We start from the raw sequence: 24,870 nt of genomic DNA on the forward strand, positions 1-24,870 counted from the left end.
TACGGACCGATGAAGGGAATACACCACGGACAGTTACTTCATCAAGTATAGCCGCCGTCACTTCCCAGGGCCATATACAGCCAATCGGAAGAGTCCCTCGATGTATAAAGTTGCGATCAAACATCGAGACCGCTTGAACATCCCTTCTCTTCTGACGAAGACAATGAAGCAGACACTGGACGGATGCCTTGGAACATCCGGATTTGCCGGCTAAGCCTACCACAACCGAACCAACGCAACTCGGTTGCTGGGTCTGGGTGTCGTCTCTTCAGGCTGTCCAGCGGCTGTGCGCAATACATCATATTCTTCTGCCGGCTGAGGAACCGCTACCTTTACAAGCGTACCTACTGTCAGGCACTGACATTCGGCGCTATGTTGTTCCAAGAGTACACCCCGGAGAAAACCCTGAAGACGACCTGCAGGCGGGTATCCGGCAATCCAAACACCAAGCTATTTTTGTCCGATAATGGGCTCTTGGCCCCCGGGATCGTCATTTCTACACTGGGTGCATTCTTCACCCACTTCCCTACAAGGAAGGAGGGGTACAATGTCACCAATGCTATCGTCAGGGACACATAGTAAAGTCGTGCCTATTCCCTGTCACAGAGCCATCGGTGAGAACGGCCTCGGAACCACCGGCTCCCATGGCATCAGAGGCACTGGCTAGCAAGTCGTCCGCCTCACCGCACGTCAAGTTTCGATGCGCTGTGTCGCACGGATGACCACGACATCACGGACAAAAAGTGTCCTAACAATTACAAAACTACTGGCGCTAAGCGACGCGCTTTTCGCCTCCGGTCTAAGCTCAAAGATTTCCTCTGTCCAAACGTTTCGACTGTAGGGTGCAAGAAAGCGAAGATGTAGTAGCGGAAGACGCTCCGAGCCTTTGGATTACCACCAGCCTCCGAACCGGGATGCGCCCCGTGTCTCCCGCTGCCGGAAGAAACAGCACAGTCAAACTGTACAATTGTCTCCGGTTAGGGAAGAGCTACACAAGATAGACCAGCAGTTGGCGTTGCCGCAAACTGAGGTGACTAAGCTCACACAGCGCCGTGCCCGCTTAATTCATCGACCGCACCATCAGCCTCCACCGAAAGAAGACCGGGGGAGTCAGCCCCGTTTCGCATCATCGAGCATGACCCCACCAAAGCCTGTCCCTTCTGCTTTCACGCACCATGAGCTTCTACAGTTTGTAGTACAGCAGCTGCAGAACGTGGTGTGAGTTTCATCAGTCCAACTAAGTTAAGTTTCTTTTAACTGTCTGTGCCGCAATTTATAGCCCAATAAAACTTTCTCGGACTCGCAGCAAAGATTGGTGAACTTCGGGAACGTTTTCGCCTAGGCAAACTGCGAGCTTGGGCTTTCCTGTTACAAGAGACAAACTCTCTACCTCGCCTCCCAAATTTAACAGCTTACGCTACGCCATCCATTCATGATCATCGTTGTGGCTCCAATGCATCTCCGCTCTGCAAAGCCGCCATCTATGTGCTTACGGCTTATCCGCAAATTCAGGTCCCCCTAGGAGGGTGGTGTACGGAATGGCAAGAAGGGGTTGTGGTTAAAGTACAACTGCCCGAGTTCGCTATAATCTTGGTGTCTTGCTATGTACGTGCTCATAGCGGACGTTCGCCTCGTCTAAGTTTGGGCTGGCTAACCACTCTACGGCATTCCCAGGCTGCCTGTCCCATACTTGTGGCTGGTGACTAATGTCCCATATTGCGACTGAACTGCTCATATTGTTGAGCATCAGCACTCACCAAGCTTCAGTGTTGAGTGTGCGGCGAATACACTTCAGGTCGGAAGGATACATTGCAGGGGTTAAAAGGCACCAACCCATAAATAGAGCAAAAAAAAAACTAGAAGAGGTATTTTATTCTCCACATTGGAGCCCTGTTCACATAAAAAGCAAAAAAAAAAACACTATGGTTTAGGGGCGGCGATCCTTAGGGGCTGGGGTTGTAGGCGTCTCCTGTCGTCGTTGTTGTCGTAATTGTCGTTCGTCTTATGTCGACGCGGTACTAAAACACAGATAAACTCGTTTACGCCTCTCCTGAGAACGTAATGCTCACTAAAAAACACCAGGACACTCGTTTACGCCTTGCGCTGGATCCCTTCGTAACACGTGCTAAAAAACACCGGAGCACACGTTTACACCCTGTGGTAGGGAGCTTCGTGCTTCAAAGACAAGATACCTTTACAAAAAAGCTCTATACCTGTACTCCACAACGGTTTCATCTCCGTTTGCAAAAACGCCAAGGCACCAAAAACACTTATACAGTGCATGCTTTGCCCCTCACCAGGTTTCACGTTAGTTGAGATGGCCCGGGATTTGTTTTTGTGAACAAGGCTTTCTTGTGGGAGGCGAAACGTGTCTAGGAATGATGAATTGGTTGGTGCCTTTTAGCTTCTTTACCAAGGTTTGTGCACTTAATTAAAGCGCATTCATGACGCCGACATCACCCTTCACGCATAGCTGGCGGCTTCCACATACTCGTGACCCGAGGAACTCAGCTCACCACATATTGAGCGGTTCGTCTATGCTTTCAGGTGTAATATAGGGCGCACCGAAACTCCCCGCAATATGCTAGAGGGCTGCGCGATCAAACACTGCTTCATTAAGAATACCACCGAGACGTCATCTCCCGAGTGTAGGGACGTCGTAAGTACAAACCCCCTTCCAAGGAACATGCAGCCCGGGCAAAACGAAGGGAGGCGGTCCGCAAGGGCCAGGGCGCTGGCCCGCCAGCTCGAAGAGGACCCCGACGTCCTTTACGCGGACGCGGCGCTTCCCAAGTACGGAACCAAGGCTACGGCGGTGGTCACCACCATCGACACCACGGTGACCTGGGCATCGGTCCACCGGACCCAATCGGTCGAAGCGGAGGAAGTTGCCATGGACTTCGTGCTAACACATCCGAGGGCCGGCACTATAGTCACGGACTCTAAGAAGGCGTACGCCAGCTTCCGCAAAGGGAGGGTGTCCCCCGCGGCACATGCGACATTGTCCGAGCGAACGCCCCCGAGGCGAGCCTTAGAGCTTGTGTGGGTGCCGGCTCACTCGAAGGTGGAAGGAAACAAACTCGCCGACCACCATGCCCGAGAGTTGTCCGTCCAGGCTGAGGACGAGCCGGCGCTGCTGCGTCTCGTCGTGAGCTACAGAGAAATAACTGAAATGTACAGACAGCACAGGTGCAAACGTCCCAGGACTCACCCGCGGTTCAGCCTAAAACACCCGACCGTTATCCGAAGAATACAAGCGGGGTTGCTAGCACAAACCACACTACTAAACAAGATGAAGCCGGACAGGTACGAGCATACTTGCCCGTTCTGCAAGGATAGACAAGGCACTCTGGCACACGTCCTGGCCGAGTGCGAATCTTTTGAGATGCGGCCGCCCCCACCCCTATTCCCACACCCGACCCCAATGAGCGATGGAAGACCTTGTTGCGTAGCCCCGATCTGATGATCCAGCTCGCTCTGGCAGCCAGGGGCCAGCAGCTGCTAGACGCATATGGGACCCGAGAAGAGGGTTCCACCCCATGCGGTGCCGCCGTGCACTAGCCAATACCTTTATTGGGCTCAATAAAAGTTGATTCCCTCCTTCTCTCTCTCGCAGGTAGCAAATGCCATGTTCTAAAATTGAAATATGCGGGGACCCCTTTTCCTGCCGTGCCCATCCATGAACTCTTCCCGCTATTCCGCCCACCTGCCTTAACACGATCGTACTAATCACTAGTATTAACCATTATTCCATCATGAATTAACTTTGACATTCATGTATTCTCTGCTATATACATCTGGTATGTTTTGGTTCCCTTCTGTCTTTCCTTGGTACGTAAGCGTTTTGCATCATTTGTAGTTACTTCGGGGTTATAGGATAAGAGCCTCCCAGTGAGGCATACAACAATGATATTCCGAAACAACGTACTACTAGAAAAAACACACATGCATGCCCCAAGAAGAATAGCATATGCAGTTTATTGTTGAGAACTTGGGTAAAAATGCTTGCAAAGCAAAATAAAACGTGGCAACAACTCTTGAAAACGCAATAAAGATTAATAATCAGTTTTATGAGTATAAAATGTCAACAGAACCCGAAATATTAATTTTTTGTTAGCGGTATTGGCAGCGGGCCGTCTAGATCTCTAGATATTTAAAGGGAAGCCTATAGATCTCAATGGAAATAGAGCCCGCACTTTCTAGAATTATAGTTCATTCACAAACAGACTTCTCCTTATATTTACTAAAGCAACGAGTGGCGCTGGTGTTGTGTGGCGTTACGAAAACACTGGAAGTGTTTCATGTCCACTTGTGCTGTGCTACAGTATTGCTTTTGGATGCCGCGGCTGGCGCTCTATTTTCGTTATTAAGGTTTTGTTGTGTGCCTGGCCGGCGGTTTCGGTAAGGGTCATATGATTGCTTTAGGTATGCGTTATGATGCTGTTTCGTACGAACAAAAAGAACGGCGGGAAAAAGAGGTACCGTCACTAAAGCTTCACGGCCATGGTTTAAGTCGGCGTTCAGTGTAGAAAGCAAGACCGCAGAAAGAGTAACATTGGACAGGAGCAAAAAGAAGAGAGGTTAATTTTCAAGTGACGGCTACAACAACTTCTAATGATGTTATGGTGCTTTCTAGTTGATTAAGTAAAAATAATAACTTATTTTAAACACAAAGGTATTGGTATCGCAACCACAGATGTTTTTTGAGGTTGTTCGAAAGTTCAGTAAAATAAGTATAGAACACTTCCAGTCCTCCGAACGCCAGAAAAAGTGCATGCCTGAGGCTAGATAGCTCTAAAGTGTACATTTGTGTAAAACGATATCCTCTAGATACTCTTTTCGGAGCCGAATGGCGCAAAAAAGAAGATACTCCGAGATGTAAATACTGCTAAGCCGCGAGTTTTGGTAAAGCCTGCTGTTAGCTAAGGCGGCAGCCTCAATAAAACACCAATATCTGGCCTCCATGCTTCTGAGCTTGTTTGAGAACTTTACATGTTTCTAGTGGAGAATAAAACGTGTGTAAGAAAATGTGCAACAGCGATGGCAGAGCTCAAAAGTGTGCGCGGATAAAGAACACTTGCAGGGGGTCTCCTAATAACGCAGTGCTCTTTACGTGACACAAAGGCGGCATAGACAGCTCCAAGCCTTGATGGGACTTTGTGCTTAGGTGCACAAGTCTTCGTTCCAGGTGTCGTAGACAGTTCCTGGACAGGCCTCACTGAAACCTTCCATGCATTCTGTGATCTGGTCGCTCGTTGCGTTATCGAAGATCGTTAGGCGGCATCCTGCATGGACAGGAATACGTTAAACAACAGTTGTTATAGCCCATTACCCTCGAGAGCCAATGTGCTTTGCGATACTTTGCTGCAGTATATACTACATTACTGGAAAAGCCATACAAGTGTAGGCTTGCGAGTATTCGAACGATCAAAACCTCGCACACGATGCTTAGTTCTCGATTCAGTTCGCAGCGCAGCTACATGTTCGATGTTTTCTGATGTGTAAGATGTATGAATAGTACAGCAAATAAAATTGGTTTCGCCTCAAAACATGAGGACATTAGGAGCTTCACCGCGCGGAAATCTTTTAGTTCGGTCGCTTCTTTGCGAGACACCAAAGGAGCGATACACTTGCAAGCCTTGCGAGAAACAAATCTATGCGAAGTATGGTCTCCGTTAGCATAAGCAGAGCAGAAGTTGTGTAAAATTTGTAACCGCTGCAGGAATTTTCTATGAGTATAGTAACACAAACAGAGAATCGAAAGTTAGTTCTCATTAGCATGTTTTAAGGACATTCAAGGCAGTCGCATACCCAGCCTCAATGAAATAACTGGGAGGACCAGTTAAATATATATTCTCTATACTCAGAACACGTTGATGGGGCCCGCATTTAAATGTAAGATAGCATGCCAGTTTTTGTCGCCCTGCTTTGCCTTATGTCTTAGTGTGTTGTTTTTATTTTCTGTACGATTTTTCTATCTGATTTACCATATAAACACTAAGATGTTATAAGTCACTACTACTCAAACAGAAGAACGCAGCCGAACGGAAGAATCTTACTCGTAGAGAAAAACTACGAACCCTAATAAACATCATGATAATCACCACCACCACTTTTACCACCACAATCATCATCATAAGCAGCAGCAGCCGCAGCAGCAGCGTGGTTGTGTCAATTGCAGGACGAATGCTTTTCCGAAAGGACATTCCCTATACAACGAAACTTCCGCATTTCCAAGTCATCTGCTGTTTATACGTCCTGGGACATTTTGATCACGTGTTTTGACGGACGCGGCTCTGTGTGTTGCGTTTTCACGTTTTCACGTGTTTTCGTCTTAATTCTGCGTGGCCCCCGCACCCGAGACCGTTATTATCCTAGGAAATACGAGCCTTCCCCCAGAATCTCACCAATCGCACCAGTCTTGCAGCTGATACTACTGAGGCATATAATAATGCATCCCATGACAGTATCGTTCCGGCTGTGCTGAAATTAGCCCTTTCAGTTGGTTGGGATTATTCCGTACGCACACCTTAACAGACCGCAAACTCGATGTAGGAGCAGAGGGGTATTCAGTAGGCTTTTTTCAAATTATGTCCTAAATCTTTCCCAGGCAGCTGTGCTTTGGTCGCATACTCAGCAGGCATTTATGCAGTTAGCTGTGCAACCTGAGAGAGTGCAACATACTCGCGTCCTCATATAAGGAAATGATGTAACGGGGTGCTCGGGTGATGAGAACGTTCTGAAGCACTATAAGGCACTACAGGATGCCACAACAATGCTCTCAGGATTTTCTTTTGAGGTCAGTACCACTGCCTCCGCCGACAAAACAAAATACAACAGTCAAACTAGCTAAGCTGGCGGGACGAAGCTCGGTGTGTAAATGCCACCTACTGGCTGAGGCACACATCTTCTGGTAGGTACAGCATAGCTGCACGCCGTTGATCTATATATTTATCCCTTGGGTACCGCTAAGGCATTTCTCAAAACAGTCAAGGAATCTATGATAAGTACGATCCGCGTAATATGCCACAGTGCAACAAAACTTGGTTGTGCAAGCATGGAGGACACTGGATGTTTTGTATGGGTGGTGCTCCAAAGCCGTTAGGCATTGTACATCCTAGTTCAAACACCTCACTGTCGCGAGACATGGAAAACTGGAGGCTGTGAATTTAAAGCCATGGTGCTGTCAGCCGTCTCCCTCCTGCAACGTCAGTACCAACGCTCAAATCTAAATGCGGACTTCACACATAACTGATGAGGTTCTCAGACAAAGCAGAGAGGCGTGACTGTGAAGGGGTCACCTCCTGTATGAGCATACAAGTCAGACTACTTGGCTTGCGAGGGCACTGAAAATGCCCTTTCAGAGCGAAGGTGTACGAAAACTTCCTCCAACAAGAAATGACACCACCACAATATCCTGACGGTGATGGTGGGAGTCGTCAGCTCACAGCCCGCCCAAGTGACTCCATTCTGGACGGTATCTACGTCTTATACACCAGTGGTGTGTTTACAGAAACCTATGGCGTCACAGTTTGGAGCAATCCTAGCCACCCATTCTAGGAAAACAGTCTGCCTTACACCTTTGCGACAAGCACCACAAAACTATTGGAATTGCATGAACGACACCCTACACGATAAATTTGCTTCCCATTCATGTCTTGGCTACATACATGTACTCTATGAGAGCGATACACTATCTCAAACACGGCGCCCAGATAGCACCTGTGGGCCAAATCATGCACAACCCTCATAACCGAGTATCATCAGTCGTGTTTCCTCGTGGGTTCCTGACCATGCAACATTGACGGGAGTGAACGCGTTGACACCCTGGCGCATAATTGCTCGGCGCCGTCCTCACTTGCCTTTCTGCTAAGGGATCCGGGGATCCCTTACTGCTTACAACTGCTTACAAACTGCTTACAAGGAATACCTGCCACTCAAGCGCAAGCCCAACAAACCGGTATTTGGCCCTCTTTGTCCTGGTGGCTCGACATGGTGTAGATGGCTGCAGTGTTACAGAAGGTACAGTTAGGGGCGGCGTTCTACGCCTGCCAATGGAGTCTAACAGAAAATGGTAAGATCCCTCCATGCGCTGACGCCATGGCCTCGAAAGGCCTTGATGACTTCGTATGGGCATTCCACAGAATACAGCGTCAGTGACGGGAATGTGTGATGGTAACAGAACTGCATTTACGGCAACACGGGCGCTGCACTATCATAGATGGCTATGTGGCCCTGTCCACCTCACATTAACCTGGCTTCCTCGCCTTAAAGGCCACCTGCACTCAAAATTTCTACCTCGTTTATACAGTATTTCTGCACAGTCTGCTTAAAATGTTGCAAGATACAAAATATGACAGCCCGAATACGCGTACCCGCGACACAACGGACCATCAAAAATCACAGATCTTGAAACAGGAACAGAGAAGACCGTAGCCATTACGGCCGGGCTGAAGTGACGTTCCATCCGCCAAACTAGCGGCCGTACGCGGCCGGTCGGCCAGAGCAAACCTTCCCTCAACGCAGCATAGGAGAAGCAGCGCTAAGGGAAGCGCCCAGTGGAGCTCGACCGGTACTCCTGGCTGCCGTAGAAAAAATGTTACTTCCCCGTCATGGCGGTTTGCATGGCTGTTTGCGTGTTCGCGGCAGGTGCAGTGACCCCTGCGAGGGAGCTATTTTAAACGTTCTATTTAACTACGCATTTAGCGGGGCCACCAACCATGTCCTAGCTTGTTAGGTGGTAGGTTCAGTACGTTTAAATTAAATTTTGTAGAGATGAAATTTGAGTGCAGTTGGCCTTTAACTACCCTCCCCCTCCCATTGCTTGCTCCGTTGAGCCCTAAGGGAGTTAAATAAGCGTACTCACAACATACCAAGTTTAAGTGCGTTCTTTCGAATATACGTTTTGGATACCAACGACCGGTTTTGCTGTCCTCTTTCTGTGTCCAGTATCCTATTGTGCTGCCAAAATGCATCAATACTGGCACACCCGACTTTCGAAATTGCTAAGGTACTGAAGTAGGTTTATGTCCAAAGCCACTCCAGCGCAACCTGCAAATGTCTGAGCGTTTTGCTTCAATACTGAATTTTCTATTAGACCTACAATCTGCCAACAAATCACACCCGTACCGACAACTGTGGAAGTGCAAAAGCCCTTGTTTTAAACTATAAATTTTGCTTACCTAAGAATTCAGTTTCGAACTTTCCAACAAAGCAGGCTTCGTAGTCAGCATACGGAACCATGGTTTGGTAAGTAGTGTTGGGGTCTGAAAGAGTGAACGTGGAGTAGAAAATGAGTGTAGGCTCAGTTGGCTTAGTTGCTGTGAGCAGCAGCGTTGAGCACAAAGCAGAAACAGTAAAATGCGTATAGTTTTCGCAATAGCCAGCTGCTGCTGAGAAATTCCCCCGGGGTTGTTGCCGGATGTATTCTATAATGTGACCCAGCAAAACGTATCGTAATTTTTGAGAAGCAGCAAGTGGTTTTCAGCACCAATTATGTGCTGTAGACGTACGGTACACAACAAAAAAGCAAAAAAAAAACATCATAATCATCATAAAAGGAACGTACAATGAAGGACGGAGGCCTCTTCCAAACGATTCCATGGACTTCGTCTTTTGGGCACTTAATTTTTCTCTCTGTCTTTGCCCCTGATCCATATTTTCTGATCCCAGCATTCAGTCATCTATATTCCCATTGCCTAGTGCCATACATCGGCAGAAATTCTGTTGCACTTGTGGCCTACTGGTATTCAGCGCCACGCACTGCATGCCCTGCCGCACGTAACGTGCGTTCTTCCTCATCAGTACCGCTAAGAAGTTTTCTACTGGAAATTGGTTGGTTGGTTGCCTCCCACCATGGCACATACCCACGCGGGGGATTGGCCAAGAAGTTTTGTGCCTAATGAGGATGTGACCTATATTATTTTAGATCCCAAAATTTAGAAAAGAAAATACCCAACAGAATTTTTTAAATATGTATAATGTGAAAGTAGATTCAGGAAGAAAAATGAGGTATGTGTGAATGTTTAGCTGGCTAGCAGGAAAACCTGCCTGTCGCCACAACATAAGAATGGAGGGCAGACACAACATCCCTGTGGCAGAAAATTGCTCTGTAATTTACTACGTGTTTCTTTCTTTTCTTCCTTCATTAGGAACTAAGGAGTTCCTTCATTAGTCTTTTAGTGACTCGTAGTGTTGAGATAATATTTTATTTGGTTTTTAGGTGCTCGCTACGTCCCAAAGTGTCAACCCAGTAAATAATAACCGAATTTGCGGATCGAGCATATCGCATTCTTCACGGTAACATACATAGCCTACTGCTAGTTAAATGTGTGGGCCTCCAATGTGCATTGCTGCAAACACTAGTTTTAGGCCTGATTGACATTTTCGTGGTTTTCAAGCTCACTGACCTTCCATGCAATCCATCTCTCCATGCATTTATTTAGTTACATTGAAGAAGGGCGGGGGGGCATTTTGTACTACTTCGTGGCATAACTTCATAACTCCATTAGAGCGTTTCGATTGCTGGATTTAATGATTCTTGGCGGATCTCCATCCCGAGCACTCAGCAAGGCAATGTCGTCTAAGTGGCTAAATTATTTTGTTCTTACTCTCGTCTACTTACTCGCATCACTGGTTTTGTGCGCTTAAATCGAGAGTATTTTTGAATATTTACGGGGTGATAGTAGTTTATTGTTTGAGCCCTTCTAGAGAGGGAATAGTTCACTTTCTTTATGAAGAACTGTTGTGTTTCTTTCAAGCCATTGCATGTCGTACAGGAGGCCTGTGAAGGCCTCAACTTCAACGCCTCTATGCTTTTTTTACTGCGGTCTAAGTATTTCCTGACTCAAACGCTTTTTGTGCCACGTATATGACATATAAAAGGGTTTATTCTACCCTACCAAGGTAAAAATTACCTGGTCGATAGTAGCAGCGGGACTTCTTGGTAATAAATGTTTCTAAATATCCGGTTTTTTCAGTTGTTCATGTGAGGGGCAGTTTCTACTGTTTATAATCAGTTTGAAAAACAACTTTTATGCAACAGAAAGGTATGTTTAGCTTTTTGATGGACATGAATGTTCTTGTAAATATAATTAGATAAGAAATATCCTATTCTTGGGGCTCATTTTAGTGCTGAATCCTGCCGGAAATTTCGCAAGCTTTCAAAGAGCGAGATCTCTACTACTTACGTATCACGGACTATTGGCCGTCTCCTGCACCAGTCCTTCTTTTCATATCCTCGACTGCCTTTGTAACGTCTTCCCTAGTTAGTAGTGGAACATTAGGCAGCAAGTTGGGTCCTTCACTATTGCTTACTGAGTGTACAAATCTAAATGAAACCCTTTTGCTATTTTCCAAATCTCCTCAACGATATTCGTTATTTCACCCGTTTCGCTTTTTAAGGCTGGGCTGGTAAGTTTGTGAACGGCTCCCTTCTTTATGTTTACCGTCAAGCTTTTTCTTAATGTTTGTTGACTACTACTGACGCTGTAAAATTCAATGTTAGTATTCTGGATTTCTTCTCGTAAGAATATGTGTGCAACTCCGTAAAGTCGATTTGCTTCTCCGTCTTTTTTCATTCCATTTTCCGCAGTGTTTTCTGTTTACATCATTCGTTACATTGATCGTTAGGAGTTTTCCGATGTCCGTTTCCTTACGGGCATTATGTAGGTCGATGCCATTCCTGCCCTCTCCTGTTTCAGTTGCTACCGCGAATTTGTTCCGGATCATTATTCGATATTCGTTCCCTGTATAATGTACTAGCTCGAAATGTGAGACGATTTTACTAGTGTATTTATCCCTTCGAGATCTGAGTTTGCTATGGTCATCGTCATCCTGGGATGACTGCTTTTCACAAGGCGTAGCACATTACCATCCCACACAAAAACTCTAATAGGAGTTGGAATGAACTCGCTTTGATTTTCACAACGAAACTGTACGTGCTCGATTTTTGAATAAAGGGAGTATGGATACATAGGCGCAAAGCGCACCCAGCAACTCGAGTTGTTTACATAAAACTTTTTGGAAAATACCCACAAACCTTACATACAAGCGCAGGACAGGCCGTGGTGGAGCGGTTTGAACTTGTGTGTTACACAGATAGTAGGATGCTTATGACGCGGAGAGAAATGAACGGCCTCATATTCCCTTGCTAGAATTAAAATCTACTTCTTTCAAGTTTAGTTGATCTGTATGTTTAGAAAGCATGCTCAATCGCAAGTTACAAACAAATGTGTTAGGTGTAGGGCACGCCTTAGACTGCATCCATCTTCGGTGATCATCCTTCATAGTGAAAAAGCCCTGAATTTGTCGCCCCTTGGGGCTTTTATGGGCTTGTTATATTCCTTCGTTTGCAGATAACTGCATTCAACGCCCTGATGGCATTTCTCTTCGGGAATGCAGCAAGCGGATCACCTCGGCGATTCCGACTACCATTTTCAGTTTCACGTTGCGGAATCACCTGCTGGCGGTCGCCTGGCTATTTCGCCACAAATGCTTCTAGAATTAGAGTGTGCCCAGCGTTGCATTCACCCATCTTATAGGGACTATCAACGGCTTCATTCTCGTAATTAAACTTTGGGGCATAGGCATGCACTACCTTACCGTGATTCTTCTCTAGCTTGAAAACGATGGCCATGGCCTGCTTGGCATTACCGCAGGATTCCTGAAAATTCTCAGCTATAGGTCGCGAATCCTATCGCAAGGGAGGTTTTTTAGATTCCCTATATAGCACAGTATGTGAGACGTGCACCAATCTGAAACTGAGGCACGGCAATAGCCATACCGTCGCTCAGTGCGTGCCGGATCCTTCCTCTCACTTGTCCACGTGCGTCACCGCGTTGCCGCGATCGTTAAATGCGGTAGACACCCACCTCTTTCGCGCGCCTTACCCGAATAAGCCTGTAGTCCAATGGGTAAGATGCGGGTTTTCAAACCAAAATGACACGCGTTGGACCCTAATACCACGAATATTTCTTGCCTACGAACCTAGTTGTTTCAAGATTTCGTTATTTTTATTAGAGCATTTCCTTGTGCAAGAGACACTTGCAACATGGAGCTTCAAAAATGAGTTCCTTTATTGCGAGTGCAAAGAAATTTTAACTCTCTTAATAATGCCTCCTCGCAATAGGAGCTGCCTCCAAAAAATATTTGTTCGTTTTTCTGTGATACAAGCAAAATTTTAAACCCCGAGAACATCGGAAAAGCTTTGGCCCAGCACAAAGATATTTCAAGTATGTAGGCTTGCCGCCAAACAGTTGCAGTAGTTGAAAAGCCTAGTTGCAGTAGTTTAAAGGAGTGCTTCCTTTATCCAAGCAAGATATGCACGTGATGCTTTACCTTGCAGATATATTTAGACAATAGTACCATGCTTCTTGTGTTCATCTGAAGTGCTCATCACTTGCACTGCTCAGCATTGCGAAAAGCGCTGCGAAGATGGTGTTAAGAAATGTCTGTTTTTTCTGCCAGATAACCAAGCTCTGGCTGTCAAGGTTTCCCAATCTGGATTGTTAGAGCGAAACCATTTTATGTCAACCATTCGTTTGTTTGCTTTCATAAGTTCATGTTCCCACGAGGCAAGACAAGGTAGACTCAGGAACAATGTGGTTATGGGGGGACGTGCCATTGTTTACACAAGATATAAATTTTGCTACCAGTTTTGTTAGAGGAAGACGAGGTGTTATTGTTGCGCATTCCTGTGTGTGTGCTAGCGGCGCCGAGCCACTTCTCTTGTAAATACGGCAAATACCTTTTTATACGGCATCCTCACCTTTTAACATCTCGTGCTGAGGTGCTGAACCTTTCACAAAGACGGAGCTTCGCAGCGACCGCATAATTTCTCTCGATTCGCAGCGAGGACCCAGCGGCTACGGCCGCCATAACAATCCGTCATTCTATCCCAACCGAGGAAACCAGCACTCATGTTTAAAAATCTGTTTTTCTACTTTAAAGGTACTGCCAAATTTTGGAACAGACGCACGACGATCGCCTCGAGAGTTGAGAAGTTTTCAAGAAGGGGCCGGAAGGTTTGTTCGCGACGTCCCTGAGTAGGCAGCTAGCTGCAAATGACGACCTCGCTTTCCGCATGCAAAACCCCACTGAGACCTGCGTCGCGTATATTGAGGACCTACTTTGCCTTTATCATAAAGTTGGCTGACAGATGTCTCAGGGAAACCAACTAAGACACGTTTTGTAGGATATAGCTTACGAAGCGTTCAAGCTCGTGATGTTCCGGAACTGTGCCCAAGTGGGCGATATTATTGCCGAAACAGGCGCCGCATCATTGAACACTTCAGAAACCTTCCGAACACGGCGGTGACCCCGTCGTGCGTCGGTAACTGCCAGCCAACACCAGCTCAGCCTCTTTTTGACACAGGTGGCACAGACTACCGAAAATGTTACAGGAATGACAATTCTGCAATGTTGCAAGTGTGCATAATGCAATATTATTACAAATTTACAATAACGATGTTACAATTTTGCGTCAGGAACTGAGGCCATGCCTGCGGCTACTGTTCAGCCTAACCCACAATGGCCGGTGTGCGTGCTGTATTTTTGATAAAACCATGAAAGTACATGAACTATAGTGGAGATCTGGATCTGAGTAGCACTGATAAAGCACGAAGTATAAATTGAATGTCTAAAAGCGATGGTCCGCTATAAAAAACAAACAAACAAATATTTCCTGCAGTGGACGCGAAAATTGTATCTAATAAACGTTCGAAGCATGGCGGCCACTCTTCCTCCATCTGCTGCAGTACTGTTCAGTACTGTTCAGTACTGCTGCAGTGACCCCCTTTTTCCCGGCGTGGATAACATACGTTTGGTGGTTTTCCTGTCAGGTATTAAGATATTATGCGCAAACCTATCTGACCAGCCTTGGTGTGTATCTCGCCATACGCAGCTCTGCTATAAGTTCTTGTGGACATTGCGCAGCAGGAAAAGATTAGGAATTATAATCTGCGTGGATGTCTCATAGCATTGTACAAGTTCGTTGATATGCAGCTTCACTTACCACTGCCGAAAGTGATATTCACCACATCGGGGACATCTGTAAACACAATTTTCTGCGTGTCTTCGTATCTGAAAGGAGCAACAGAAGGTTCGTGGTCACGAGCACGTCTACACAACCAGCCCGTTGCAATCGTTTGTGTAGGTGTGTCAGTGGACAATATTTATTTGCTCACATATGTCGCATTTTTATGGTTGTTTTGGAGCTTAAAAACCTATTAAACGTAATTCATGACAAAAGGCAGAGAAACGAAATCCAGAAAAGAGGTGCCAGTACGATGTAGTCGCAAAGAGGTTGTTAATACGTATTGGCAGACTTTTGCCATCGAAGCACTTCGGTGCTACAAGGTTTTTTTTTTCCTTTTTCCAGTTTCACAGCGAGCACGGGAACGTGAGTCGCTCTTTTCCGGTGCCCTTAACAACGCAGTAAAGGGAATCTAAAATAAAATAAAATAAAAAAACTGTCAGGCAAGCGGACGTGGTTCGTTACCTATTGGACCCCATTTTCATGTACTATGGTTTCTTTTTGTACTTCTCTAGTAAGCTAGTACCTATTCTCGGCCAAAATTTTGTTTATTTCTTGAGGTAACGTATAGGTTTTTAAAGTTCTCGCAGTTTCTTACATTTTTAAGTCAGGGAAAATACAAAGAAATAAATACGGTAAAACAGAGTGAGTATTTTTATTTTGACGAGGTCGGAACGGTTTTTATTTCCTTCTTTTGTAGGACCGTCCCTAAAACTAAGTATTATTAATGAAATGTGGAGTATTCTACTTTGTCACCTGCATTTGACCAATTGGGGCTTAATATAAGACGCTGTCTAACTATTTATTGTAACCTAGTGCGCGACGTTAAAACAACACAATGCATCGAAATTCTTACGCTTGTGTCCCGTTCTCAAACTTGTAAGTGATGGTGGTCATTCCATTTCCGTTGCGTACCGAATGAATGCACAGTCCCAGGGTCAAATTTGACGTCGAAGCTGCAAGGTAAGTGCTTTGGGAGGCCGCGTTCAGCTGAAGGCAAGCAGAGCATAAAATCGTTTTTATAATTCTTGGTATGGGTTCAGCACACTATTTACAAACGCCGGCTTAATCACGACCAGCCACAATTAAAGCGCTGTTTCTGAAAATGGCTTCAAAAATGAACAGGGATTTTCATGATGACTTTGATTAGTGTCATAAATAAGAAGCAAAAAAATTGGTTTAAGTATGCTTCGGTCATTTTGAGCTAACCATAGTACAACAGGTGTTGCACAAATGGTGCCCTAAAAGGTGCGTTTGTGGTAGCTTTGATGGCAAAAGGAGAAAAAAAAGGCCAATGTCCCCGCATCCAATCAGCAACACTTGTAAAAGAGCGATCTATCAAAATAAAATAAGGCAATGGGGGCATGCGATTATTGTCACAATATGAAAATTTTTAAGTCCGCCTAAAAGTAATGCAAATACAACAAAGCAGGCCAAAAAGTGACAACGTTTGGTGCGTCACACTGAAGGGACACGCACGTGAAGTTGTCAACTCCTGTTTTTGGCTGCACTGGGTATACTGGCTCATATAAACACACTTTTCATCGTTAATTTGAACGATAGGAGCTATTTATTTTATGAAGTCTGAAAGAATAAAAACTACCATGCGCGAATTGCTGTGGCTGCACCAACTAACAGCACTGACGTCAGTACGAAGTTCTACGTGATGGGACTATGTCCAAGTTTAGAATTCAAACTAGTTTCGCTTTCGGTTCTGTGAAGCTACATGCTTGCCATCCATGCCTCAGTAATCGACTTACCGCGCTTCTGCGATGTTGTGGGCTGTAAAACGCGTCATATAAGCCTACCAGCACGGCTTGGAATCGTAACAATAACTAGCCGAGGCGTACGCAGTGGATGAACGCCCTCCGCGTCACCGCAGACGCTCAAATGTGATGCGCGTTTTCCCCATCTTTGTAGCTTGCCTGGCTCGTGCTTGTATCTAAAGAGGCTTGCTCGCACCACGCCAAAGGTCTGCTGATTCGGGACTGGGCAGCAAGCTGTCGGTGATTTTGGCAAAACCACGCCAACGATAACTCGCTAGCGCGTTAGTGTCTGTCTGCGGGTTCTGTGAACTCGCTCGTCGAGCAATGAACGTCACGGTGCAAAAATGGTGAATCCAGTACAAAAAAAATTGCCCAAAAAATGAGATTAAGAAACAACATGTACTAACAAGGAGTCAAACTGGCCACTTGCAAAATAGCCGTGGCTTAGTTTGAACTGTGCGAACGAATTTAGATGACCCCCCGGACGCTGGCCGAATAAACGTTGGGCAGACTGATTCTGTCGAATGGTCGGCCAGCTCTACACTAGCGTAGTCAGGCAAAGCCACCTTGGTTTGACGTCATACGGAACGTCATAGGAAATCGGCAAGGAGGATGCCGAAAAGAGGGCAGCATATTCGCATCCATTTTTGTACTGAATAATTTCGCGTAAACGCAGCGAGAGTGATTAAAACATCGCCCAGAGACTCCGGTCTACAATTTGCGCCAGTAAATCCCGCAATATTTACAAATCGCTTCAGTGTCCCTTTAACTTCATACGAAGCTGGTTGTTTTCTTTATATAATTTGCAACAATACTGAGTGGGGTTCCCATATCGCCCACTTCGGTGCTATTCCAGATTAATATTTTAACCGAAACAGCAGACTTGAATCTCCTAGGAAGAAAGGGAGTTCTAATCTTTCATGCAATGGAAATGACATGAATTATTTGATGCGCACGTGTAGCATTTATTCATTTCTTTACGTGTATTATCTTTATATCCCACTACATGAAACTTTGGAAGCGCGCCTGTCTAACTTACTTTGACACAATACAACTTTTTGCAGTATAGACCAGTCAGAATTATATCAGTACAAATATTTATGCTTATTCCTGATAAAAATCATATCTCATGGTAAAAATGTCAGAACACTCACACTTTATTCATTATTATACTTCGAAGGGCAGTAGAATGAAATATAAAACCCTTCGGTCTAATATAAACACGGCGCACATATTGCTGCCAGTCAATTTTTTTCACATGTTGAATAAAAATTTGCCCAAGAAGGGTTACGCAATCTCAAATAGTTTGTAATGCTCATTGACTTGGATTTTAGAAGTTGACGTATTGGCTTTCTCCGTCAGTATAGTGGGACATGAAGACGGGCCTTCATTATTCAGTCGCCTAATTGTAATTTTCGGGCAATTGAGGTAATTTTCTTATTCCGGCATTTCCACATGCAGTACAAAAGAAGAAACTGCTGCGTATAGCGAAGCTGAAGCCCATTATATCGCTTGTTGGAAGTAATTCCGAATAAAAAAGCATCGAACTGGCAGTAATTTCTTTATATATTTTAAAATAATTAAGAACAAAAAGTGTAGTGTTGTAATTGATGTATGCACTGTCCAAATGAGGCAGCGCAGCGTTTATAAAGCGGGATGCCAGTTGAGACTCTCGCAAGCGTGCACATTTCTCTCGGTTAATTTCGTCTGCTTAGTCAGTTCGTCTGCCTAGTTAGTTCCTCTGCTTCTCTCTGCTTAGTTTAAATGTTTAGTTTAGTTGAGGAGAGCGCTGTGTGAGCAGTTTTTGTGGTGGACCCATCGGGTATCGATGTCAGCGATAAGTGTCACCCGTCGAGACAACCGTGTCGTACGTTCGATTTGCGTATGATATTCGAGGTTCCGTACGAAATCAACGCGGGAGATTTGTTGCGATTATTGATAGTGATATTGCCACTGATATTCTTATGGTTTTTGTTTAATTGGAAGTTCTATTATTTCATAGCGTTTCGAGATCTTGAACTTCCTAATAATGGGAGACAACTGTAGGGTTTTTTTGTGATGCACCTTTTTTTATGAATCTGAATTATCTCTCGGATTCGGATCCCGATGCCTTTTTTCACCTTTTTTGTATCCATTTTTTATATATCAATATTGCTCAAACCCTGCATCGGATGCATCTTCCAGCACGCATAGTGTTAGCAACCGGAAGTGGCACGTAGCGCCAGGCGGAAGTGAGACACATCCGCTCTATGATAGTGAGACAGGTACCCTCTACGCAGCTGTGAGAAGAACAGCAAATGACGCCGGCAGTTGCTTCATCTGTAAGCTGGGCGTACAAACTGGTTTCAAAGGAGTCCCGGCCTCTTAAAACAGAATATCTGCTTCAATGGCTGGAACTGTGGACGTCGTCTAGACGTGTTAAATGCGCAGGTTTTGTAATCGTGTATATCTTTAAAACCCAATCATAGTTGTAGTCTGATTGTCCGCTTGTATTTTGTTTTAAGTTAATCCTTTGTACTCTAATGTACGTTACTGTACCTTTCCCATATTGTTTTGTAATGTCTTGTGCTCTGCATGTTGCTTGTGTTTTTGTAACTCACATTAGCATTTCTAGCTTGTTTGAGTTTGCCTCATCATTGTACTGTACCAAAGGGGGCTGGGGCCTCTGACAGGCTTTGTAGCCTTTAGAACCAGGCGGCCTGCTTGTACTTCTAAGGAAATAAAATGTTTGAATCTTTGAATCTTTGATCCATACTTAGGGCGGTATTTGAATAAAAGAAAACCATGCAGTGCGCCTAGTGTGGTTCAAGAGAGTTCAGCAATATACACCTGCCGGGAGTCGTTTGGAATAAATCACCTCACAGCTCTGGTGATCAGCGACTTAGAAAAATATGAATGCCATCTGGTAGTCGTTCTTATGCAGCCAAATCTATTTGCATCATGGTATTTGACTTGGTCTTGGTCTAGGATGGTCTTGGTTTTTACTTTCTAACGGTAACATCTTGCCGGGCAAAATTCCTACACGGGCTGTGTGGAAATTCGTGTCGAAGTTGTGATTCTGTAAGCACTGTGTGTTTTCTAGTGTCCGTGAAACAGGGGTTTACCCTTAGATGTGCAACAACGGTATGTCTGTCAAGCAACGAAATCATACGGGTTCAGCAAGGATCACCTTAGCGCAGCACAAATGTCTGTTAAACTTCGAAACATTTTGAGAGAGCCATGCGTAGTTTCTTTCTAAACGTGTGGCTGCTTTCTTTGCACCAAAAAAAAAAACCTTTTTTTTCCGCACACTAACTTGCCCTTGTGGCCCTCTGACACTTCAGCATCATCCATGCCTGACTTGGAGTCTTATAATAAGTGATCCTCGCGAGTACCATACTTGTTTCAGTTCCTAGGGTAACAGCCACAGAAATACGTAACCATGCCTTTGAGACCACAAAACAGCACGAATATTCAACGGCAATGTTTTTAGAAACGCTCATTTTGAGCTTGAATTTGTAGTTTCTCCCTGGGGTTCAGCCGGTTATCCATTGTTCTTTCAGAAATCTGTTCTGGCTGACTCCTGTCGGTTATAACATTTTCAAGCGCGAATATTTAGACAGAGAACGAACGGGACAGAGACAAGCGTTTGTTAGCGCTTGTTCCTGTCCCGTTTGTCCTCTGCCTGAATATTTGCGTTTGAAAAACTTATAATAGCTTACCAACTAGCCCCAACCCACACGTAGTTAAGGTATATTGCTGTCGGTTTTCTACTGCTGTAATTTATTGCGTGTGCGCTTGAACAGGGATTGCGACGATGTAGCGGGGAGGGCCGCGAAGTTGCGCGTGCAAGTTTAGTTGTTACAAATTACTCTGAACCCGTAACACACTTCAAGATAGAAAATGTGAGCTATATGCGGGGAAACTGCGCCTGAGGTATATGGCATGTCGGCAGAACGGCTGAATAAGGAACTAGGCCTGTTCGGGCACCTTAAAGGGAAGGTGAAGCGGTTTAAGAATTAAAAGAAAAGTTGACTAGCAGCAAGTACACATTGAATAGTTCATGTGTACGAAATATGTTCGCAATACATGCAATAGAAGCGGCGCAATGCGCAAACAAAATTGGCCCGATGCCCCGCCCCCATCTCGCCGCGCGATGCCGGAAGACCGAAGAGCGCGGGCGAAAACCGGCTGAAAAACGTCATACCTGGACTTCCGGCCGGATCGGCCGCCTCGGCCATGCTCTTTTCGCCGTGTTTCCTTGTGAATGATAGTTGTTGTTGTGGTTGATAGCACTCATTTGTACAATTTTCGTGTTCAAAAAGTAAGCACGAACGCCAAACGAGGCATACGTTATCATGCCGTATTCCTAAGCAGAATAATGCCACGCCGGGATGCTTGGTAACATACGGAAGTGACAGCCGAGGTGGCTGTGCTTGATGACAGAGAATATACTACACTACGTTAAATACTTTGTAAACCGCTCCAATGCGGTTTTTTTTTTGATGCGACGGACGTGAATGTTCACATTAGATCCTAGATTTAGGAAGGATGGGGAATACTGCTGTACTTTGGCCGGGGTTGTTTCGTTCCATTCCAGAAACCAAGTCACATTTGTTCAGGAAATACTTGTTTCGTTAAACGCGTCGGTTTTCTTTCCCTATGGGCTCAGGACAGTGTTCAAAAAAACAATTTTTTGGCGAAACTAAAACAGGGGGCAATCCTTATAGACGTTCTCTCCTGGCTAAGAGGTAAACAGTATTCCTACGAAGTAAAAGAACCAAGACAACCAGATTACTTATTTTGCAAGTATACATGTCACGATGAGGTGATGTTTGTCTGGAATTAAAAAAAAAAACACCACTCCGAACCACCACCGTGCCATAATTTGTGTCGACTGCGGGGGCCTAATTTTTTGCCCAAGATTCCGTGTGGCTGCATATTATAACCTGGCAAGCACTTGTTGTCACTGAACCTCAAGTGTGCTCCAGTGATAGTCGGTGATATATATAATGATGATACTAAAAAAATTAGGAGCGAAGAGTAAATATACGGCCTCTGTCCGACTAGCGCGGTAAATGCTTAAATCTAGAAATGCTGAAACAGGCCAACGATTCATTATCACAAACGTTTGGTGATTACCTAAAGTAACGTAAATACAACGTAACTGCCTTGTCCGACTGGTCTGTTAATTGTAACGAGGTAGCCGTAATATTGTAGCAGAATGCGGAACGCACAAGCGAAAATCAAGCCCTACTACAGCCAATAATGCTGAGCAGGCACTAGTATGCTGCAGTGTTTTCAGAATAAATGCATGTGAAACAGTGAGACGCCACTCATCGAAGTGCAGCTAGCAATCCCGAGGCGCCGTAGCGCCGCTGCCGAAATGGCTCGCGCGTGTGGGTCTGTGTACGGGGATGAGTAACGGGGCTGGGGTGGGCGACAACGAACAAAGGAAACGCAGAAGCAGAGTCTGCTTGTTGGTTTATGCGTGTACCGGCAAGATGTGTCTCGCATATACGTTTACAGCGCATGAACGCTATTTTTTCGCGCAGTGCACGTACGTGCTTTTCGCTGGTAGATTGTTTATAAAACGCCCATTAATCTTCGGCATAAATGGTTTTGTGTATAATAAGAAACAGTTAAGGCAGTACCTAATATTAACATAAGGTATAAAATCCCCCTATGCTGGTTGCCTAATTCAAAAATATTTTGATGGAACCCACTAGTCGACGTCACAGTCACTGCTTTGGGGTTCTCTGTCGTGTAAAGCAAATTTAAGCTCCAAGATAATTGAACCAACAGCAGGGGAAATTATAAAACAAACTTCCAGTCATGTGCGAAAATTAAACTGCAAGCTAAATTGCCGCGAAGGCAACCGTGCGATCGTTCGCAATGCTTCCGAAAACCCGCGCGGCCGAAGGGTGTCCTCCTTTGACGTCATGACGGGCGCAACCAATCAGGGGCGTCAAAAGACCAAAAGCGCGCGGGGCCACGCTTTTTGCAAGATAAATGCCACTTGGACTCATGTACGATAAATTTCAATGTGATATTCGGAATCAGCGCGCAAGAAACTATATAACTGTTAATCTAACTCAAATTTTTTGGAAAGCGCTTCAGCTTCCCTTTAAGGCGCGCCCAAAACCACGGACCATTTTATGTTTTTTTGCAGGCGCTCCAGGGCGTACTTGTAAAATAAACTACAAGTCAGGCTTCTCTTCTCCACAGTGTTTTCATGATTTGTTCTCAACTATTCTAATGCTTATAAAGCCAGAAGCGTAAACAAATGTTTTGCAAACGCGAATCGCTAGAGGGAACTTTTCACTAAGTTCCCGGCCCTTCAGTGCTTGTCAGTGCCTAGGCCAAGTGTGACGCTTAATTTTTTTAAAGGATAAAGTGACAGGAATGCTAAGCCTGCACAAAACATTTTTTTGATTGAGCTCCGGCTGCTGTTCACCAAGAACTCAACAAGAAACGGTTTATCAAGGCAAAATGTGAAATACATCGTTGAACGTTTCAGGAAGTTTTAAGAACAGGTCGGAATGCTTGGAACTTACATTATGGTTGTTTTTCCGAGGTTTTTTATTGATGGTTATTTATGCTCTCCCCGCTTTTTCTAAAATATGCTCTGAGAACCAATCAACAGAAATTATCACAACAGGGTTTATGTTTAGGCACCAAGCGCAACTTCAGAAAAATGATATGCAATACCAAGAAGCTCCTGTTCCCCTTAGTGTTTTATGTTCTGCGGTTGCCTTCAAATCAAAATCCTGAATTAATAACCAACTATTCTATACCGACAAATTTTTTCAAAATTCTCACCGCCGAGGCGTTGCATGGTTGACTATTACTGCGGCTGCATTCCTCGGCATTTGCAGCCATTGGCATGAGCATGCAAAGCAGGTACGGCGAGAAAAGTAAAACCATTTTGTTTGTGATGCTTGGTGCTCAGCTCAGCAGCAACTAAAGGCTCCAATATATGCCCACTGGCTTGAGCAGTAGCTTATATTTCCTTGGTGCATCACGCACTTCGTACATCTGCCCAATCAGGATCGCGGTTAAATGCAGGCAGGATGCCGTTTTTGACAGAAAACCCTAAAATAGACTGCACTCTCACCCCCAAAACTGGCGAGCTCAAGGCTCCTTTCTGTATGTTTTCAATCGCGTGCATACGAAACCCATGTGGTGTAGCCTTGTTTTTGAGAGATATGAGCCCTTCGGTACCCGTACTTGGTTTTGAGCCACGAGGATTCATTGTATGCACGGGCAGCTTTTTTGAAAAAGATTGTGCGTTTTCTGTATAATTTTGATCTCACGCTTTTTTCATAATTTTATTAGGTGCTTTTAAGGCAGCGTGGCAACATAATATGGCCATTTTTATAGCGTTCATAAAATTAGAACGCTTGCGACTAATGCGCGCTTGAGAAACGTAAAAAAAGGAAGGAATACTAAGGAAACGTCCACTACTGATGACATAAGCATTCAAAAACAGCAATAAAAACACTATAAATTGCATTTGTAGGGAATAACAGACTTGTTTAAATGGTGCTGTTTTTGACTTTTGCTTAACCAGGCTTGTTTCCAGTTTCACGAAGCAGTGTACCGGCTTCCCTTTCTGTAAATTTGGTTTTTGTGTCATCTTGTATAAAACAGTACGCACCCACATTCTCTACCATAACTGTCAACATTTCCCGGAACCAACAACTGCGCAATAAATTGCGGCGTTAAGTTTACCGCTTTATATTTTTTGGAAGAATGTTTCTTCGTGCTCACCAAAAACATGGGGAATTATTATTCTGGAAGAACTTGCGATGGTACCGTAGCAAGCATTAGCCACTTCTTAAATATACAGCCACCCTACCCGCTCTCGTTGCTCTAATAAGCTAACCAACACATGTCCTTTGCCTGGAAGCACCGCAGTATGCCAGCCGTGTTTTAATTTAATAACGGTCCGGTAGAGAGACCGATGAGGCTGACTCAGACCTTACAAAGGGGAACAAATTGCAACGTGTTCACGCGTGAAACACATAACAAAGTTACTGTTTAAGAGAAGAACTTTAATGAAAGTTCGACGTTCCCCCAAAGAGATTA

At 44.9% G+C, this 24,870-nt stretch overlaps 1 protein-coding gene across 1 annotated transcript; it reads right to left on the bottom strand.

The window, feature by feature from the left end:
* Positions 1-3,959: 3,959 nt before the first annotated feature.
* LOC144146968 (uncharacterized) lies at positions 3,960-23,733 on the bottom strand. The gene is made up of 5 exons (XM_077678958.1): positions 23,602-23,733; positions 15,891-16,024; positions 15,014-15,081; positions 9,183-9,266; positions 3,960-5,285 (listed from the first exon to the last, which is right to left on the bottom strand). The coding sequence occupies exons 1-5, from the start codon at positions 23,704-23,706 to the stop codon at positions 5,164-5,166; spliced, it is 513 nt and encodes a 170-aa protein (XP_077535084.1). The 5' UTR covers positions 23,707-23,733; the 3' UTR covers positions 3,960-5,163.
* Positions 23,734-24,870: the final 1,137 nt, after the last annotated feature.

This window comes from Haemaphysalis longicornis, unplaced genomic scaffold (genome assembly GCF_048455015.1).
Source record: "Haemaphysalis longicornis isolate Haplotype H1 unplaced genomic scaffold, Haemaphysalis longicornis Haplotype H1 scaffold_7, whole genome shotgun sequence".
Taxonomy (NCBI): domain Eukaryota; kingdom Metazoa; phylum Arthropoda; class Arachnida; order Ixodida; family Ixodidae; genus Haemaphysalis; species Haemaphysalis longicornis.

Coding starts and splice junctions, on each gene's coding strand:
- LOC144146968 (XM_077678958.1), bottom strand. CDS start 23,706: ATGGTTTTACTTTTCTCGCCGTACCTGCTTTGCATGCTCATGCCAATG. Junction 16,025..23,601: donor AACCATGCAACGCCTCGGCG/GTGAGAATTTTG, acceptor GCTTGCCTTCAG/CTGAACGCGGCCTCCCAAAG. Junction 9,267..15,013: donor GAATATCACTTTCGGCAGTG/GTAAGTGAAGCT, acceptor TCACTCTTTCAG/ACCCCAACACTACTTACCAA.